Source organism: Phyllopteryx taeniolatus, chromosome 1 (genome assembly GCF_024500385.1).
Source record: "Phyllopteryx taeniolatus isolate TA_2022b chromosome 1, UOR_Ptae_1.2, whole genome shotgun sequence".
NCBI classification, from domain to species: Eukaryota; Metazoa; Chordata; class Actinopteri; order Syngnathiformes; family Syngnathidae; genus Phyllopteryx; species Phyllopteryx taeniolatus.
The window spans coordinates 16922772-16944159 of NC_084502.1; the positions used below are offsets into that span (position 1 = coordinate 16922772).

Here is a 21388-nt window from a genome sequence, read left to right on the forward strand (position 1 = left end):
TACCTGATTTTGTGGGCGGGGTTAAGAACTAGCCCCGTGACTTCACGTGGTGGGGGCCTGCACACCAAGTGCCTTTATTCGGCGCTGTGGCCATTTGGCAGAATTGCCACTTCCTTCTTCATGAATAACTTCACCCAGTTGTACAAGTATAGCGTGCAATTGGCCATGAAACTATGCCCACAACCCAAAGAAAAAACATAATCTGTGAATTGTAATGTTTAAAGTCGACTCGAGCACATTGCCAGCCCGACAGCAGTTAGACAAGCCGGCGGAGGTCCAGCACAACAACGGGCGGCTGTCAGCCTTTTGCCTGCCACACGTCACATGGTGAGATGGTGTAAAATTCATCCACGGGGACCGGTGCGAGTTGTGCGGCTCTGGTGCACCCTTCAGTTCCCTCAGGGGCGCGTTGTCCCGCTGAATTTCAAAGGAGGGAAAATTGTCCTGCCGCGTGGCTTATGGTCATTATGCCGACTCAGAGGCAGCTTCTGTGCAGCCTGTGAAAGCGTGTGCAATCTCTGTGGCTGGAAAGGAGCCGTGAGAAAAGAAAGTACAGTACATTAAAAGAAACAAAATCTTAAAAATGATGGGTGATGTCTGTTGGCGGATATCTCTAGGTTCAAGAACTCTAATCAACTATAAACACCATGTTTTTTTTGTCTTGCTGAAATCGGTTTTGAGTCTCATGGCCCCACTGCATTCTATATAAAAAGCCGCTGTGTTCTAGCGTCAGGTTTAATGAGTACCCACATGACAAAATGAGGCCGGGGAAAAGCATTCTCACGGCTCCAGCATGATAAATGTTAATTACTGTAGCTGTCCCTCATCTGACTAAACAGGTGTCGTTTTCACACCATCAGACCCCATTTGCAGTCACTATACACTGTAAAAAAAATAAAACCAAAAAAAAACAGTACAAATCAACATAAGCACCAAGAAAATTACCTTGTTCCGCTCGCCAAGGGAGCTAATCTAAGTTTCAAGACTTCAGCTCTGTTTTGTCTTTCTGTAGCTTCGTGTGTCCTAGTGTCCTAGACGTTGTCTTTAAATTCAGGACTTACCGGTAGTTTCTCTGTTTTGTGTCCTGCAGCTCTTTCCAAAGTTTCAGCGAACTAGTTTATCCCTGGGACCTCTTAGCCCAATTCTATGTGGCGTTGCCTTGAAAGAGGTTTGCTAAACTGTCAAGCTTCATGACATGGAGATGATTGCCTAAGAGTACATCATTTCTCATTAATATAAGAATCCCCATCTTTTATCTAAGATATATTATGCATCAGAATTGTTGATCCAGATGTTCCTGGAAAAGAACTTGGTATCTTGAACTGCAGTCACCATGACGACCAAATGTGGGCTGTTATGATGAGGAGGAGTCAGTGCACGAAACTGTTGAGGTTAAGGCAAAGAAATAATTTAGAGGTTTTTATTATCATTTGATCACATCTTTTTCCCCCTATCATATACAGTATTTCCATTTGTAACATTGCACATAATCTTCATCAGTGATTTGGACAGAACAGACAGCTTTGTTAGCTTGGTCAAGTCACAGGTAAATCAATAATAAATAATTCATAAATAATATAAAAAATCTTCCTCACATGGTCACATATAAAGTTTTACAGATTAAATACAACAATTCAACAGGACGGTTCCAACATTGTATCTATACAAATAGATATTTTTCCACATATTTAATGATATACTACTGCACTTTTGGCCAACAGACATAAAAGCGATGAGTTCTGCTTTTAGGTCCCAAAGTGAGGACGCTCATCAGTGAGTTTGTCGTCTTCAAACCTGGGTCTGAAACCCTTTATTATTAAATATTTTTGGGATGACTCTTATCAAGTTTGGTGATGACAGAGTCACATGAATGATGCTGCTGAATCCCCTTTTAAATTCCACCTAATTGTCCTGGGTCACCCCCACCTCCCCATTATATTCACATTATGAAACCAATAGACTGCACAATTGTACCGCAGAGAAAATGATTGCATTAGACAAACATGATGTCAGGCTCGGCTTTCTAAGCGTACCTTCCACCGACACCCTCATTGGAGCCTAATAATGACTTCAGAGAAATAAGCTTTTTGGACATCAGTTGGTAACTGGCTCCTTACTTCTAAAGCTCACCAGCGTGAGACAGATGCTACCTGATGCCATTATGGTTCATATTTTAGGACTAGTCTAAGGAACGTGGTTTAATATTAGCTGATATTTCAAGCCCAGATTTCTTAGCACTCTTGCACACCTTTCAACCACAGATGTTCACAGGCAAATGTTTTATTTTTACACCCAGGAGTCGGGGGATCCGGTGAACTTGTTGGACCTGTTTGAAGGCCTTCGTGTGGTGGAGTAGAAGTCCACATAGTTGGTGTTGGTTTTGAATGGGAGTGGCTGGTCGATGTAGCCATCAGGAGATGACGGGGTCAGGTGGACTGGGTCGTCCTCGTACCGCTCCACTCCATAGTCTTGCGGTGATGACAGGTACAGTCTGTTGTAGTTCTTCCTGTCTGCTTCATCGTACAATGGCTCTGGGTGCTGGAAAAGCAAATGGATGTTTCAACGCCAGTCAATTTTATTTATATTGTGCCAATTGACTGCGGAGGTTATCTTAAGGCACTTCTCACATTGAGCACGTCAAGAAGTGCACTCCTCATACATTAAGGAAAACCAATTTAAACCCACATGAGCAAGCACTTGGCAACAGAGGCAAGGAAAAACTCCCTCTAAGGAAGAAACCTCAATCAGACCTCAGGCTCTGTGGGGTGACTGTTGGGTTGAGATGGACGGACAAAGGGTAGAGAGAAAACAGGACAGAGGGATTGAGCGACGAGAGAACAATGGGCACAACAACAAGTCCCATGATGACAACACCAATAAAGACTCAGTGTAAAAAATACTCAGTCCTCAATTTCTGACAGTCCGGACCTCAGCGATTTTGTACTTCATAAAAACATACAGTAATGACATAATTAAATGTAAAGAATTTTAACTTTTTTCGTCACTCTTTTTTTGTTTAATGAAACACTTGGGAAAACGTTTTTCTGAGAGCAAATTCCTACCTAATCTCTACATTAAAAACAGTTTCCATTGTTTCTTGTTTGTTTTGTAATATTCTAGTATCTAAAGATTGTGAATGTGGGGTTTTCGTTTTCTGTAAGCTACAATTATCAAAATTATACATATAAAAAAAATCTTGAAATATTTCACTGAGTGAGTGTAGTGGATCTCTATGAGTTTCACTTTTCTAATTGAACTACCTAACGAAATTCAGTTTTTGACACTATTCTAATTTATTGAGATATCCCCGTATGTGTTAGCATTAGCATTAAGTCATCAGACTTAAAGGCTAAGCTATGCGGTTGTTTTAAATACACAATGTGCAATTCTCTTTGTTTTGTTTGACAGTGAACCTCAACTGGGACTGGCAATAAACAGCTTGAAGCCTTTATTTGGGAGAATTGCTGACTAATTCTATCTGCTGCTTCTTCTGAGATGAGTTCAATTCACTGCCACTGTATAGCGCTCGTATCTGAAGTTTGCACTCATAAATCAAAGCAAAAAAAACAACAAAAAAACGATGGCTCGTATCTCAAAATTCATAAGTCAAGTTACTTGTATCTCAAGGCAGGATTATCACGCGGCACAAGAGGGAACACTCAATTTACTGTTGTACTTACTGTTTTTAAGTTCATTGTTTTATATTACTGGTTGAAAGGGTTCTTCATACAAATATTTTCTCTAATTATAAATGTACTTCTGTGTTATAGGTAAATTCCGTCGTACACTGAAGACCCTCTGTATAACCTTTGAATGAGAAACCTTTTGTGTTCTTACCTGGGCCCTTCTCAGCTCGTCTCCAAACTGTGAGCTGTATGTGCCAATGAAATATGCAGCTTTCTTCTCTGACCCTGAAAAATCATAAATACAAACTTTACATGTCATCTGATGAAACCATAGAGTGCTGTACAATAAGAAATACAACTGAAAAAAGGGCCACAAAGAAAATACAGGTAGAATCATTGTAGACCTAACCCTTTCATGTAGACCTTTCATAATGGTTGCCAACAATAGGCGCCAGTGAGGTTTTTGCCACAAGGGAGCATGTGTGACATCATCAGTATTTACATTCCGGGCTTAAATTGCCACCATAATAGCACATATGAAGGTCCCCACATGAATACCAAAGTGCTCCCTGTGACCCACAAATTAATACGAACCTGTGTACTGATGTTTGTGTGAACTGTTATCTCCGTAGTACGTGTCGAGTTGCATAGAGGACTGCGCTCTCGGGTAGTTGGAGCTGTGCCTCCTGATCCCGAGCATCGCCGGTGAGGATGTAGCACTACCACCTGAGGAAGATTAGAAGATGTACAGTAGATGATGTCCTGATCTGTCAACTGGAATGCATCTATTCAGAGAGGCAGTTCTCTCACCAGATTGAATGACGGGGGACATGTGAATGGGGCTGGTGGGGAGCGTCGGTTGCGAGCGGTAGCGGTCTCGCTCCAAAGTAGAGACTGGTGTGACGAAGTGGGTGTAGTTCCATCCATCCTGCACACACAGTTTACACCCATTCCAAAGACAGATGGTGGAAATCATAAGTTTTGAGTCTTAACGTTCAAGTTTTAAGTAAGTCTCAACTAGTTACTGTGGCAAAAATCAAGGACGTCTGATGGAGTCATTACTTGGGTTAAGCAAGTATATTGAGTATAGTATAGCAATAGCAAAGCATCTCAGTCACAACATACTGTACGCAGCAAAAAGTTTGGGATATTTAGCTTTCGGGTGAAATTTCAGGATGAACCTAAAATGCACTACAACCTTTACAGGTGAACTTAATTTGACCTTCGGTAAACTTTTGAAAGCACACGTCCAACTGCTCAATGTTTTAAGTACTTTTTGCACAACTGGAGCTCTACATAAAAATTGCCAACAGGTGTTTGGAGGAAAGTCCAGGTCTGTCTTTTTCTGACTCTTCCAGACACTCGTATGACAAAACTAAGGTATTTTTTTTTTTAATGAAATTGACACTTTTATACAACCCTAATTCTAATGAAGTTGGGACGTTGTGTTAAACAAATAAAAACAGAATACAATGATTTGCAAATCATGTTCAACCTATATTTAATTGAATACACTACAAAGACAAGCTATTTAATCTTCATATTGAAGATTAAATAGCTTGTCAATATGATAAACTTTATTGTTTTTAGCAAATAATCATTAACTTAGAATTTTATGGCTGCAACACGTTCCAAAAAGCTGGGACAGGTGGCAAAAAAGACTGAGAAAGTTGAATGTTCATCAAACACCTGTTTGGAACATTCCACAGGTGAACAGGCTAACTGGGAACAGGTGGGTGCCATGATTGGGTATAAAAGGAGGTTCCCTGAATTGCTCAGTCATTCACAAGCAAAGATGGGGTGAGGTTCACCTCTTTATGAACAAGTGCGTGTGAAAATAGTCGAACAGTTTGAGGACAATGTTCCTCAACGTACAATTGCAAGGAATTTAGGGATTTCATCATCTACGGTCCATAAAATCATCAAAAGGTAGAGAGAATCTGGAGAAATTACTGCATGTAAGCGGCAAGCCCAAAAACCAACATTGAATGCCCGTGACCTTCAATCCCTCAGGCAGCACTGCTTCAAAAAATGACCTCAATGTGTAAAGGATATCACCACATGGGCCAGGAACACTTCAGAAAACCAATGTCAGTAAATACAGTGCGGCGCTACATCCGTAAGTGCAACTTGAAACTCTACTATGCAAAGCAAAAGCCATTTATCAACAACACCCAGAAACGCCACCGGCTTCTCTGGGCCCGAGCTCATCTAAGATGGACTGATGCAAAGTGGAAAAGTGTTCTGTGGTCCGACGAGTCCACATTTCAAATTGTTTTTGGAAATTGTGGATGTCGTGTCCTCCGGGCCAAAGAGGAAAAGAACCATCCGGACTGTTATGGACGCAAAGTTCAAAAGCCAGCATCTGTGATGGTATGGGGCTGTCTTAGTGCCAAAGGCATGGGTAACTTACACATCTGTGAAGGCACCATTAATGCTGAAAGGTACATACAGGTTTTGGAGAAACATATGCTGCCATCCAAGCAATGTCTTTTTCATGGACAATGCCAAACCACATTCTGCACGTGTTACAACAGCGTGGCTTCGTAGTAAAAGAGCGCGGGTACTAGACTGGCCTGCCTGCAGTCCAGACCTGTCTCCCATTGAAAATGTGTGGCGCATTATGAAGCGTAAAATACGACAACAGAGACCCCGGACTGTTGAACAGCTGAAGCTGTACATCAAACAAGAATGGGAAAGAATTCCACCTACAAAGCTTCAACAATTAGTGTCCTCAGTTCCCAAACGTTTATTGAATGTTGTTAAAAGAAGAGGTGATGTAACACAGTGGTCAACGTGACCCTGTCCCAGCTTTTTTGGAACGTGTTGCAGCCATAAAATTCTAAGTTAATGATTATTTGCTAAAAGCAATAAAGTGTATCAGTTTGAACATTAAATATCTTGTCTTTGTAGTGTATTCAATTAAATATAGGTTGAACATGATTTGAAAATCTTTGTGTTCTGTTTTTATTTAACATTTAAACATTTCTGTTTAACACAACGTCCCAACTTCATTGGAATTGGGGTTGTAGTTAGACCATGTTAGAGAGTCACTCTATGGAAGTGTAAATACCCAAATTATGGGACCGTTAAAATAATAAATAAATACTGGTCAAAGTAGAGTCATGTGACTGGGTCCCTCCACATCTGCTGTTAACCAATGTAATGAGGGCTACTATCATGATGAATTGCGTTAAGCGTCCTCATCAGAATCACTCGATCATGAAAATTTTGCAGAATAATAAAACTTTGTCGTATTATAAGTGGGCAAACATTGGCACACATACCATAACAATGATACGTTGCTTCAAATGTTAATTACAGTGTGTGTAATAAGTGGCTAAATGATACTAAATCAAAAATATTTTACAATTTATTTGCTAAAAGGTGTCATTTTGATCATGTATATTCTATTTTCATAATCATATGGAACATTTTGCACGTGTCCCTGAATTTGCTGTCCATGCTGTCATTATTGGGGTAACTGCCCCGTTAAGAAATCCTTTGATGTTTGCAGCGACATTACTACCAAAATATTGTCTTCCTTCAATGGAAACTAAAACGGTGACTCGTTGCAGAGTACGTATTCTAATTTTCCTCTTATTATGTATGTAATTGTGTCCACTCTCCCATAATGAAATATCAATTGATATGATAATATATTTATCAAACATTACACAGTCAGCATGCTAATTGCATCATGTTGCTAAGTTAAGGTCCACCATGTGCTCATTAAATGCTAACATTAGCCAAGTGTCCACCCAGTCAGCACCCTGTCTAATTTATATATATCTTTTTTTAAAGAAAAAAAAAACAGTGTGGGAGCCTTAGCAATATGGATTTCTAACAGCACATCATCTACTTAATAGAATGACATTTATTGGAAAATCTCAGATTTTCGGCGATGAAATCCGGGAAGTCTCAAAGGCACGTTATGGTGATATTAACATGTTTTATTTCCCACTCAAGTGTCTGACCTGTTTGTAGAGACTCCTCAGTTCTCTGTACTGCCACAGTGTGTTCAAGACCTGAGCAGCTGCTTTCATAACCTTCATTGAGTACCTGCACCACAATGAAAAACACACACACGTCACACTTTTATTTATTTTTATTTTTTTTCTTACTTCACAACAGCATCGTAACGCTCCCCTGCTAGAACACACCCTTTGCCTCGTCCTTTGCTGATATCCACCAACTTTTCGATGCCGCTGCTGTCGGCCAGAGCTTTGGCGTTCTCCATGTTGCGGCTGGTGACCTCGTGCAGGGTGCAGCAGACGGACGCCACCGTGTCATCTGACAGCACCGATGGAGTTTCACCAGGCAGCCGGTTAATCAGATCTCGCATGGCGTACTTTCCTGTGGGATGACACAGTCATTTGTTTTGTAGATACAGGGCAAACACACGCAAGCTCACTGACTCATTTGTGTGTGCGTCCACCCCAGGCATAAGCCACCTGAACACCTGACCCCCTAAGAGCAATTAACAGTCAACAGAGCTTGGAGTATTGAGGAAGAACAGAGTTACGTACAAAGCTAAATGTTTGCAATAAGGTATTTTCCCATTGTGCTTCAATTGAAATGTTGCAACATAGCTGAATATGCTACCTTTTGAGATTCAAAACCATAACTGGGTATGTAAGAATGATTAATAATAGTGACAGAAATCGAGGGACCAAAAATCATCAATTGCTTTGGGTGTACCTATAAGCTCCTTGTTGCGTCCGTCGAGCGCCATGTTGCGCAGGGCAGTGGCGACGGAGCAGACGACGCGGTCGTTGTCCATCCTCAGCAGTTCCACCAGGATGGGCAAACCTTTCTCCTTGCGCACTGCTGCTCGGATGTAGGCCGAGAACTGGACATGCGCAACAAGACAAAGGAAAATATTCACACACCTTTTCATGCTCCGATTGTGCTTTTACATTCCTAACTGTAATTGCATGTTTAGTCGACATTTTTTTCAATGTGGATTTAAATTACACTACTCACATAAAGTTAGGGAGGGAGGACCTTTAGGTGAAATTTCAGGATGAACTTAAAATGCACTTTCAACCTTTCAGAGGTGAACTTAATTTGACCTGCTTAAAATGTTTTAATGACGACCTTCTCCAACAAACGGCTGAATGGCAAAATGTACAACAGGTGTTTGATCCAATAATGAATCAATACATTTCCAGGTTCAGTTAGTATTTGTGTCGAAACAGTCCTCTACATCATGATGTTCACATTTTGACATTATGAGTCCATTATGACATCTATCAACTGATCAACAGTACTTCAAACTGCATTCAAACGTTTAGCGGTCTAAGCTCACCTGTAAAGGTGCTACTGAATATGAATATATTTAGATAATTCAGATGCTGTATCAGTGTTAGGAGACCTTCCAGTTTCCCGCAGACAGATTTTGCAGCGAGCCGGCAGCCCCCTCCAGTGTGGCAGCGTTTGAGCTTTCAGCCAGCAAGTTGAGGTACGGTTTGACCACCATCGGATGCCACAGCAGCTCGGCACCCCTCAGAGCCTGAGAAAAGCCTGGGATGGGTCCAATGCCGTTCCACTGCTCACAACACACGCACAAGAAGATACTGCTTGCTTTCTATAAAAATCATTTAAGAATGCGAAGAAACTATTTCAAACAAACTTGTAACAACCTATTATCATTTTTTTTAAACCATGTTGTTTTCACTGTTTACGTTTTCATCTGGCCAGTCGGTCCTCTTCCTACCACGCCTCCTCTTCCCCCAGCAGATGTAGTCAAGCTCCTTGGCCGTGGAAGAGAATCCCAGGAGGGTGTCCAGCTCCTGGTTGCCGAGGAGACGAGAGGATGGCATCTCTACCTCCAGCCGGTAAGAGAGGTTCCTCAGTGTGCACACACTGTTCTCCACAATCTGAGGTTGAATAGACCTTTTGATCATGTGTTTTTAAACACTAGGTAGCAGTTATGTCCCCTGTTTTCTCAGTTGCTCTGCTTTGGTGACATGACAGAAGGTTTTCCTTCCATGGAGTGCGCGTGAAGTATGTGTGACGTCATGGTGAAATGTCCTATAAAGCAGAATTACTCCAAGTCTTTCTTCCCTCTTTTATAAAGTTTGAGCTTTCCATTGAGTAAAAGCGACTGGGCATGCGTGTTTGTGTGTGTGTGTTTGCATCACCTTGCTGTCATAGTCAGAGGTATTGACACAGGCTTTGAGGATGTGAAGCAGTGAGTCCACCAGACCCTCACAGCAGCGCAGCTGACCCCTCGCCTCCTCCCCTGCCGAGCTCAGGTTCCTGACACACACGCGTACGCACATTGTAAAACAGCTCCATTAACTTCATCCTTTATTTGTATTTTTCCCCTTTTTGACTATTTTGTACTTTTATTATGTCATGCTTCAACTAGTCACTACTACACCCCTTCACCACCAACCTCAACCAATACTCATTCATAGACTCAAACGCTGTTTATATCTGTGGCTCAAAAAATATCTAATTGGACCTTTCAAAAAGTTGCTGTATATAATAACAATAGTTAGTCTGCAACTAACAATTATTTAAATAACTGATTAATCTGTTGTTGTTTTTTTATTAATTGATGAATCAGATGAAAAAAAACTTTTTTAAATTTCCATCCTTATATTAAAAAACAATTATTTCAAATTCACAGTGCAGAAAATGCACAAACATAAATTGAAAACAGTAGAAAATGTTGCTCATTGTTTTCCAAAGTAAAATGTCTTTTTTTGATTCAACACAAACATAATCAATCAGAATATTTGTGTTAAGAGACTGAAATTCTAAGGATTTTGAAAATTTCAAGGTCTCTAAATTATTAACTTAATATCAAAATATTTGTCAATTCATTTGATAATTGATTAGTTGTTGATTTTGATTAATCTTTGATAATAGCTTAATTTATATAACACCTTTAAAAAGTTTACAACCTTTACAAATTTCTTGGACAGAACACAAAACATTCATAAAACAAAATTAGACACCCTATATGTTTTTATTTTTATTTTTTTATTTTGCTTTTCAAATCTGCTGTGTGCTGGTGTAACACCGGAATTTCCCCTATGGGCATCAATAAATGATTATCTTGTTTTCTTTCATTTTCTTAAATTGCTGTGGGCACAATGAGCGACTTCCCCCGCACGGGGGCTTCAAAACTGCCTGGATACAGTACAAGACAGCGAGCATATCCTCGAATAGCAATCCTCAGCCGTGGCAAACATTAAGCTGACATGACTATGAGACCACAGTGCTGCAGTGCACTGCTGGCAAAATGCTGCAGCATCAAGGCATCACTTTACTTGTTTGCTTGTTAATCAAGCTTCAGGCTTTGTGTGATTTGTACTTCCCTTTCAGCTTGTTTTGTGGCCATTTTTGGCCACCTGCCTACTGTAATCTAATTAGTTTTTGTGTGTGTTTTTAAGGGTTAGGTTTTTAACTAACATGAGTTCTTGTCATTAGTATAAATATACTTTTTTTTTTTACCCCTTCAAATTCTAGCTTGTTACTATAAAATCACTGCTATCATTTTTAACTATGGCAGGCGATTTTCTATGTTTATGATAGAGTGATGTGTGTCTCACCTCAGACAGCCGGTGGTGTTTCGAAGTAGTAGGGACGATTGAAACTTGATCTTATGGTGATCACGGTGTGACACGCTACTCCAGCCTGAGTGGGGGATGACCACCGTGTTGGTCAGTGTGGTCAGGGCATCACGAATGATGGTCATCTTCACTGCGTCGCAGGAGGAGAGGTTCCACAGGACCCCTGTTGTACAAATCAAGTACATTTTATTCAAATAGCACCAATTCACAACAGAAAGTTATTTCAAGGCACTCTACACAAGAACACCCCGCATAAAAAAATAGTTGACAGCCACTCAAAGCCTTTTCTTGTAAAAATTGTGTTTCCACTGCAAAATTTTTTTCCCCATAAGATGGTCAAGTTCTGAAAATGAAAGATGGAAAAGCGGCAAAAGGTTCCCTACACAAGTTGAGTAAGGAGAAAAATGACAATGACAATCACATGGCACATACATATACGATACAGTAGACTAACAAGCATTCACGATTACACCGACTGACAAGTTAGAGCCTTAATAAACCTAACATGCATGCAGGTGTACCTGGAGAAAACTCACCCAAGCACAGGGAGAACATGCAAACCAACCCCAAACCTCGGAACTGTGAGGTGGATGTGCTATGCACCCATGCACGGATGAGTTTCTACCTTCCTTAAAAACATGATGAGGAATTCTTCCTGTATTTTTAAATCCATTTTCTGTACCGCTTATCCTCACTAGGGTCGCGGGCGTGCTGGAGCCTAACCCAGCTATCTTCGGCCGAGAGCCGGGGTACACCCTGAACTGATTGCCAGCCAATCGCAGGGCACATATAAACAAACAACCATTCGCACTCACATTCACACATATGGGCAATTTAGAGTCTTCAATTAACCTAAATGCATGTTTTTGGGATGTGGGAGGAAACCGGAGTGCCCGAAGAAAACCTAAAACGGGGAAAACAAACTCCACACCGGCGAGGTCGGGTTTTGAACCCCAGTCCTCAGAATTGTGAGGCAGATGTGCTAACCAGTCAGTCACCGTGCCCCCATATTTTTAGTGCTGAGAATCATTTAGAGAGTCATAGCTATCTGGTGTCCTGGCAATGTGCGGTGTGGCTACAGAGCTGCCACTGGCATCCTGTTTCAACAGCACATATATTGCATACAGTATGTCCTGATATACGCTCAGTCAAAACACAGTCGGCACTCTTACCACCCACAAGACAGGTGATACACTGCAGTCTGGACAATGGAACACTGCTCACGCATTCTGCAACTCTCAGAGTTATGTCTTCTTAAAAAGTGGAGTACAGTACAAAAATACACCAGAGAAACATATCCATCCATCCATCCATTTTCTGAGCCCCTTCTCCTCACTAGGGTCGCGGGCGTGCTGGAGCCTATCCCAGCTATCATCGGGCAGGAGGCGGGGTACACCCTGAACTGGTCGCCAGCCAGTCGGAGGGCACATACCAACAACCAGTTACACTCACATTCACACCTACGGGCAATTTAGAGTTGTCAATTAACCTACCACGATTGTTTTTTGGGATGTGGGAGGAAACCGGAGTGCCCGGAGAAAACCCACGCAGGCACGGGGAGAACATGCAAACTCCACACAGGCGGGGCCGGGGATTGAACCCCAGTCCTCATAACTGTGAGGCAGACGCTCTAACCAGTGCCGCTAATCCGATTATTGTCATGATTTTTTTTTATGGAGCAAGTACTGATTCTGTACTAATACATAAAAATAAAAATAGCATGAAAACGTTATGGGTACATCCATGCCTCAGAACACCCCACAGGCAGTATTTGAACAACTGCCTCAAAGATGCTCCAAAAAAATCCCTTCAGACGCCCAGACAAGGCAAATATTTTCCAAATATGGGACGGTGAAGCCATTGATTGTCCAGACATACCAGTCACTAGCTCACGGACTTCGTTGTCTGTTGTCTTCCTGAGGAGGCGCAACAGTGCAGGGACGCCACCGCAGTTCCTCAGCGCCACCTTGTTGTTGTCTGTGGCTTTTCCATACACAAGGTTCCTCAAGGGCCCGCAGGCACTCTTCTGTACTTCGGCTGCCTTGTTGTCCAGCAGATCCACCAGGTGCTGGATCCCTCCTAAGTGACACACCTGCACAGCAACCGAGGACCAATCAGAGATGCTGATAGCTTGTCTCCTCTTATGAGGAAACAGAGGGTTTTCACATAAAAGTGGAGGAATTCTCTCCACAGTAAGTCACATACAGTGGGTATGGAAAAAATTCAGACCCCCTTAATTTTTTCACTCTTTGTTATACTGCAGCCATTTGCTAAAATCCATCCATCCATCCATCCATCCATTTTCTGAGCCGCTTCTCCTCACTAGGGTCGCGGGCGTGCTGGAGCCTATCCCAGCTGTCATCGGGCAGGAGGCGGGGTACACCCTGAACTGGTTGCCAGCCAATCGCAGGGCACATCGAAACAAACAACCATTCGCACTCACAGTCATGCCTACGGGCAATTTAGAGTCTCCAATTAATGCATGTTTTTGGGATGTGGGAGGAAACCGGAGTGCCCGGAGAAAACCCACGCAGGCACGGGGAGAACATGCAAACTCCACACAGGCGGGGACGGGGATTGAACACCGCACCTCAGAACTGTGAGGCTGACGCTCTAACCAGTCGGCCACCGTGCCGCATTTGCTAAAATCATTGAAGTTATTTTTTTTCCTCATTAATGTACACACAGCACCCCATATTGACAGAAAAAAACAGAATTGTTGAAATTTTTGCAGATTTATTAAAAAAAGAAAATCTGAAATATCACACAGCCAGTATTCAAACCCTCATATATTTAACTCGGGTGCTGTCCATTTCTTTTGATCATCCTTGAGATGGTTCTACATCATTATTGAATACCAAGTCGCCAAGTACCAAGTTTTAGCCAAGAAAGTCCTGAGTCTAAAAATTTGTCACTTGAGTGACTCAAGTCAAGTCCCCCACCTCTCATTGACTCTAATTAGAACCTGTACGAAGGCATAAACTGGACATACTGGCCGATTAGATGCAGTCTTCTGAGGGCTCAAAATAAAGCGGTCTCAAAACATAGAACAACTCTCTGATTCTCCATTCCATTATGTCTGAAAACATCTCTCTCTGTTACTATGAGAAGTGGCATGTGACCAGATGGCAACTCAGGCCACATCAGACATCATCCAACAACAAAACAAACCCAATGGAGTGTCCCATCACACAATGCCATTGTGCTGCAGTTATTTATTGCACAGGAGTGAGATTAAAGAGAAGAGTATCAGAGCTTGGAAACATTTGGCAGCCATATTTTCTAAATTTGAGTTGGAGCAGATGGTGCTTTGGCTCATTTTGGGTGCCAGCATCTCACAAAAGTAAAAAAGCTTTAGCGGAGAATGTACTTATGGGATAACAGACAAGCCATGTCATGATGTACATCATATAAGTCAAACTCAGGTCCGGGGGCCAAATTTGGCCCACGATATAATTATATTTGGCCCACAAGACCATATCAAAAGTGTATTAGAGCTTGCTCACCAGTATATAGCACATGCGCCACTAATATTACAAATCCCAGAATGCTTTGCTAGTGTGTTGGCCCATCAGTCTAGAGCGGCGAGCGCCCCTTCCCTTTCTGTTGCTGTCGTTAGCAACTTTGCTACCAGTCTCCTCGAGCAAATTTACACTTCCCCTTCCCAAAAATGGCCAAACGAAGGATGGAAAACGGTTAACTTCCAAGAGCGGTGGGAGGTAGATTGTCTGTTCAATAAAGTAAAAGACAGACCTGTTTGTTGTGTGCAGAGCAACAAGCCAGTAACAAAGAATATAACATAATTGAATTAATGTTTTTTTTTAATCCCCTTTATCAACTCCTAGGCAAGGGACTGTTACTAGTTTGAAGTTTGGATTATTTTTTTGGGTTGTTTTGTTGTTGGCCTTTGAAAAAAGATTTACATCAAAAAGAAAGGTAGTTGGAGATGGATAAATAGAAGATGGAGAGGCAGAAGAATTCATGTTATCTATATAAATACAAAACAACAAACAAATACCACTGATTTGTATCGCAAATTTGATATCTCGTGTTTATAATATTAAAGTATGTTTATTCCAGATTCAGTGTTTAAGCAAAATGTAAGTTTGTTGTCATATGATAAACTTTAATGCTACATTTCTGGAGAGAAGGGAAACATGCACATTGAAGTGATTTTTCATTAAATATTGAGTTTGGCCCGCGACGTTGTCCCAATTTTTTATTTTGGCCCACCGTGAATTTGAGTTTGACACCCCTGATTATTGTACATGCATTCCATCTGAATAGTTAACTATTATTAGTTTTTAATCATTAATATCAACTGATTGAGCAAGCAGGGGTACCTTAACTTTTCCAACTGAGGGCTGCATACAGAAAATGGAAGAATGCAAGGGGCACTTTGACATCCTTCAACTCTAATGTATCAAACACGCTAAAAAACAATGCAGCTAAATTTGAATGTGAAACGTTACGTGCCCCCCTCCTCTTGGTGCCTGACGTCTCACCTCCACTTTGACCCTGTTGTCTCCAAAACACAGGTGCTGCAGATAAGCTGCAGCATTGGCCTGCACGGACGGGAAGTGGTGCTGCAGCATGTGGATGACCTCTGGCAGCTCGGGGTCTCGCCACGCAAACTCCCTTGGTGGGGAGTAAGAGCAAAAGGACAAATTGAGTTCCTCTTTATCTCCGTTCCACACCTGTGAAATTAGCTCTATTCATCAATACAGCAGTACCCTAACTTATGAGTTTATGTCGTCCCGTGACCATGCTCGGAACTCAAATCACTCGTATCTCAAATCAGCTTTCCCCATTTGAAATGAACAGAAATGACATGAATCCGTTCCAAAAATGTATTTTTTTTTAATAAGAAGCATTGTAATTGTTAATCATTATCATTTTAATGTAGCATTGTAATGCATAAAAAATGTACAGTAAAAACATAATAAAATAGAATGTAAATAAATAAATCTTTTTCATTAATTGGTATGTTTTTCACTTCACTTTCTTGGAACATAATGTTCTTTAATGTTTTGTTTTTTTTGCCTTTTTTGCCACGCTTTCCTCGCTTTCAACAGCTTCTCCATCTTTTCATGGACAGAGGTTGCAGCGTAGAAATGATTTTAACACCTTTAGCTGGCATTACAGCCTTTACCAACTCCTTCTGCTTCAGTACAGTACATACTTTATCATAGAAGTACTACGCTAGTGTTGCTTCACCAAGTCGACTACAGGCAGACCTTGCTCTGTGTTTTCTATTATTTCAATCTGATTTCAGCACTGAGTGTCTTAAGACGCAGAGTTGGAAAAAAATACTTGAGGCAAAATACCTGCACAAAAAATGGAAAATGCAAACACAAAACACAACAGTTACCCATACTTTCACTTTCACAACTGATGGTGGCTGAATGTTGTGAAGTTCTGATAGCGGAGTGGTTGAAGCTGACTCCTAAGTCAACTTTTTGCCTACACCACAATTCGACCAAGCAATGGCTCATGGCTATAAAAACTTTAAGTTGGGTCACCTATGAGCCACGGTACCATGGTATTCTATATTGGAGCCAAGAGGTAATGGCTATCTTCAAATGAAACCTTTAAAAATGTATGCGCTTATTCTCGTGCACCTGGGGTCTTTGTGGATGCTCTCGATGGATGGCGTGCGGGTGACCATCCGCTCCACCAGCTCCGAGTGCTGGTGTGAGTAGACTGGCTCGTTGGGGACCCTGAAGGAGTCGACGTACATAGTTGCATTGTTTAGCCCATAGCTGCTTCTTTGGTACGGCAGAGTGCTGCAATGGCTTGTGGTCCGACGGAGGGTCCCCACACCTGGAAGATATGAAACAAGGATACTCCAGACTTAGAAGAAAGGCGAGTTTAGCCTCTCTTGGGACTCAAAAGTTTAATAAGAAGCTCTGAAAATTCTCTTGTTTACGTTTCTAAAAACAAACCATCAAGTCATTAAGTTCGGACTTTTGGGAGAATTCTTGTGTATGTAAACCGGAATTTCCCTCATCATGCTTTTCAGGGGAGGGGAAATCTTATATAATTATGCAGGATAATAGAAATCAGTTCAAAGTCACATGCCTAATCCACCAGAATTATTTAATTAGGTTTGTGTCAGCAGATCTGTTTTTTTCTGTTAGTACTACAAGCAATGTAATACAAACCATCTTAAACTATAACTTCAAGTCAATAACAGAAGACTCTTTAAAATCTACCCCCCCCCCCCGCCCCCCCCCAAGCTAATGACAGCATTTGGTGTCAAAATGCGCTTCAAATTTTATTTGTCTCTCTCATCTTCTCCCATAACTTATATGATGATGTCAGTTTGACGCTAGAAAGCAAGAATTCTATTTTCCCTTTTTTCTTCTATGGGGAATCAAATTCAAAATCTGACCGAATCAGATTTCGACCAGCATGCCGGAATGGATTTAGTTTTCCATTTTAGAGGTTCCATGAGATTTATAGAGTTGCAGTACCTGCACCTGTCCCATAGAGAGAGCCTTGCAGTTCTTGCGAGGGGCTGTGATACAAGGGGCTGTGGAAGGTGGGGTCATCGAAAACTGGTGCCATGTGAGAATCTGGAGAAAACGCTGCCCTCAGCTCTGGCTCAATCTGGCTTGATTGACCAGCATAGGCGCTGTGAAGGCCTGCAGATGCACAGATTTGTTTACTGTGCATGTAAACGGGATCATACAAACAGGTGTGTCCTATTACATTGATCATTCATACAATTAATATAGTGCTGCCTTGAGATGAGAGTTTCATTCGTTCCATAGCTAAGCTCATAACTGAAAATATTAATATCTTAAACCATCTCTCTACACCGAGATGAATGGAATAGCCTTTAATCCATTACAGCCCCCTCTAAAAAATATATATATATTTGTAATGTGTTTTTTAATAAGAAACATAGAATTCCATAATATTGTGATGTATAAGAACATATAGTGAAGATATAATTAAATAGAATGTAAGGAAATTAATTGACATTTTTTTCCACATTCTTTCCTTCAACTCCATGGACATGGTGCTACTCTTTCTTCCCCCTTGGCCACCGTGGGACAGTAAATGAGACATACAGATATAAATGGGACGGTCACTCCTCAGTAAGCCGCAGTAATATTAGTCGTTCTTCGCAAAGTATAAAGAATATACAGTATGCCTGCGAGCACTGTTATATTGTCTGTCTACATGTGTTACATCATTGTTTGTGTTCAAATATCCATTGCGTAAAGGGTTATAACGCTGCAACACAGATGCTATTTATTAGCTCGTCTATGGCCTTTCCCATTATGTGTTAGCATTAAGGTAGAGGACTTTGAGGCGAAGTTTTAAATACATGTCATGTAATTCTCTTTGTTTTATATTTAGTTTGACCGTAAACTTCAACTGGCCGTGTCATTATACAGCTTGAAGCCTCTTTTTGGGAATAATGTTCACTATCTGCCAAAATGCTGCATGTTGTGAAGGGAGTTATGTTGAGGTCACTGCCACCATACAGAGCTCAAAACTCAAATTTGTGCTCGCAAGTCAAAGCAAAAAATAATAATAATTGGCCAAACAATAGCTCGTATCTTGAAGATCATGTAAATTGGGTCACTCGAATCTTAAGGCACCACTGTAGCACAGAATGTCTACGTTCAGTTTCTGATTAGAGTTTTTCCTGTAAAGACTACATTATAATTTCGTCTGTGTGTTTTTCATGTACAGCACTTTGTTTCAGCTGTGTTTGTTTATTAAAGTGCTCATTGATAAAGTTGAGTTAAATTTTAATGTCACACCCAAATGTTTTCAGACTAGAGCAAAAATGAAGGAATTGACCACTCCGTTCCAAAGAATTTGGAGGGGGAGTGTACTCCTTATCATAGCATGTGCTACAGAGAATAATATCGTCATTCTGACAGCATAATTGCCTAAATCACTTTTAAACATTTTCGGTAAATAAGAACAAACATAACAAATGTAACAAACAAGAAGAGTCCAGTTGCCTCAATTCAACTTTGCTTATTACTATGACCTGGATGACTGAGAATCTAAACAGAAATAAAGAAAAAACACAATTTTAAGCAAGCATGTTGGTAGTTGTACCACGATTATGCATTTACGCTATTGGGCTAATGATACGAAAATACTGTCAATTTTCTTGGGCAGCTTATTACCTAATTTACTGTACCAGTGCTGAGCACCATCCTAATTATGTGCATCCATCTATTGCTCATCTGTCTGTAATCTGGGATTATGCTGGATGTCGTAGGTAACTAAGAATGAATAAGGATTTGGGTGACGTATTAGGCCACTTAGCAGAAAACTACTCAGCCGGAGAACAGGAGGCATTTAATTGTAGTTCACTGCCTCTCAAAGGTACACACTCTTGAACATCGTTCTTCTCTTTTCGCCTGCTCAAGCAAAACAAATGTATACAAAGGGTGCATGAGTGTGTGTGCACTCGTCAGTGACAGACACAACGTGAAAAAGAAGAGAGTGCCTCAGTTAAAAATCAAGTATAAAGCAGATGCTGATGGGAGTCTAAAGCCTTTGGCTGCTGCCAGATGATTATCAGCTGATGGCTTTGTGATAGAGATCTTGCTATGTGGGTCAGTGGGAGAGGCTTAGTGATGTGACCAAAGAGTAAATGGGTGTTGTTGCAGCATCCACAATGCTACAACTTCTCTGCAATCATCACCCGCAGAAGGTTGTATGCTTAAAAAGGACAACTTTGTTATCCTCATAACCTGATTGTACTTGCATAAAACCCTCTCCTGGCTCTGTACAGTAGATAATAGGTTGTCTGTCTTTCTGTCGCAATCATTTGTGTTGAAAAGGAGAGACAAACACAATAGAGAAAACAGGATAGAAGAGAGAACAATGGGCACAACAACAGCCATATAAACAACAGTAATAGTCCCATGATGACAGCAACAGCGACAATTTGTCTCGGTTTAAGTTTTATTTTAGCGGGCATAACAGACATTTTTAAAACGTGACTAACCTATGAGGCTGTCAGGGCGGGGCAGGGCACTCCTTTGGTACAGTCCATACGGGTCAGCTCCGTAGGCCAGTGACTGGCTCTGTCTGGGCAGCGTGGAGCCGTAATGCTGGGGTACTGCAGTCATCCCGGTGCGCAGGGGTGACCCCAGCAAACCCCTCCCCTCAATGAGGGAGAGAGTGGAGCCCAGACGGCCACTGCTGCCTACCCCCCTGCCGCCAAAGGCCGGCGTGCCGTCACCTGGGGAGGAGAGTGACGGGCAGGAGGGTGGCATGATGGTTCCGGGGAAGACTGTGGCCAGCGATTTGGGCTCTGAGAGAATGGGCGAGTCATAGGTGCTGCCCTGGGATGTTCGCAATGAAATGCGAGAGGGTGAGACCGTGGCACAGGCGGGAGACTGGCTCCTGGATGGGAGGGATGCCATCCTTCGCAGCATCCGGCCAGATGGCTGAGAAGAGAAAAAACAGGATTCTGATTTTTAAATCCACATTTACCCTGTGGGCTCTATGCTGGTCTTTTGTGCCCACCTCACTTCCTTTTTTTTTTTTTTTTTTTTTTTTTTTTTTACTTCCCAAGGGTTTCAATTTTTGTCTGATTTTGTAATTTGGCTCTATCGTGGCCACTTTTGGCCAGGTGAAACGAATGAATCCTTTTTTTTTTTTTTTTATATTTTGTTATTTATTGGATTGAATCATATAATTTGGGTAAAAAATGGTTTAATTCTAGATTCACACAATTTTTTTTTTTGTTTTCTACCAGATAGCATACATTTTTGGACAAGGGAGCACTGTCATGTAATAGTCTTAGTTTCCAAAAGATGTGTTTAGTGGGTGGAGTAATGGAGTAAATGAATTATTACATTTTGACTTTAAGAGGTTGACATACCCTCTGCTGACCATGAAGAAGAATTAGATTATGATTTAAGAACTGGACACTCTCTTTGCTGGCTGTAGAAAGACTTTACTATTAGCAATTTAAGAAAAAACGGTGGTGGATGTTGTTAACCTGGGAGACGACCATTCCGGTAGGGAATTCTTTGGATGAACCCTCTGAAGCATGAACACACTGAAGAGAGAACAGCAAGCAGAGCTGCATTTGGCGGAAATGAAGATGTTGAGGTTCTCTCTAGGAGTGACCAGGTTGGATAGGATTAGAAATGAGCGCATCAGAGGGACAGCCAAGGTTCG

General features: G+C 41.4%; 1 protein-coding gene across 4 annotated transcripts in view; it reads right to left on the minus strand.

Annotated features, from left to right (window-relative positions):
• Positions 1-1406: 1406 nt before the first annotated feature.
• The window catches only part of LOC133479240 (plakophilin-4-like), a 37281-nt gene continuing 17299 nt past the window's right edge, over positions 1407-21388 (minus strand). For 2 of the 4 annotated variants that reach the window (XM_061775936.1, XM_061775930.1), the window contains exons 7-22: positions 20205-20649; positions 17692-17862; positions 16837-17038; positions 15721-15853; positions 13094-13307; positions 11195-11378; positions 9773-9890; positions 9314-9508; positions 9004-9216; positions 8328-8478; positions 7790-7982; positions 7604-7688; positions 4437-4554; positions 4221-4352; positions 3838-3911; positions 1407-2538 (exon numbers count right to left, since the gene is read on the minus strand). In XM_061775936.1, the coding sequence (XP_061631920.1) occupies positions 2287-2538; positions 3838-3911; positions 4221-4352; positions 4437-4554; positions 7604-7688; positions 7790-7982; positions 8328-8478; positions 9004-9216; positions 9314-9508; positions 9773-9890; positions 11195-11378; positions 13094-13307; positions 15721-15853; positions 16837-17038; positions 17692-17862; positions 20205-20649 (2880 nt within the window). In that variant the 3' untranslated portion in view covers positions 1407-2286. The remainder of the gene's footprint in view (positions 2539-3837; positions 3912-4220; positions 4353-4436; positions 4555-7603; positions 7689-7789; positions 7983-8327; positions 8479-9003; positions 9217-9313; positions 9509-9772; positions 9891-11194; positions 11379-13093; positions 13308-15720; positions 15854-16836; positions 17039-17691; positions 17863-20204; positions 20650-21388) is intronic. The other 2 variants (XM_061775944.1, XM_061775952.1) reach the window with 1 other exon arrangement.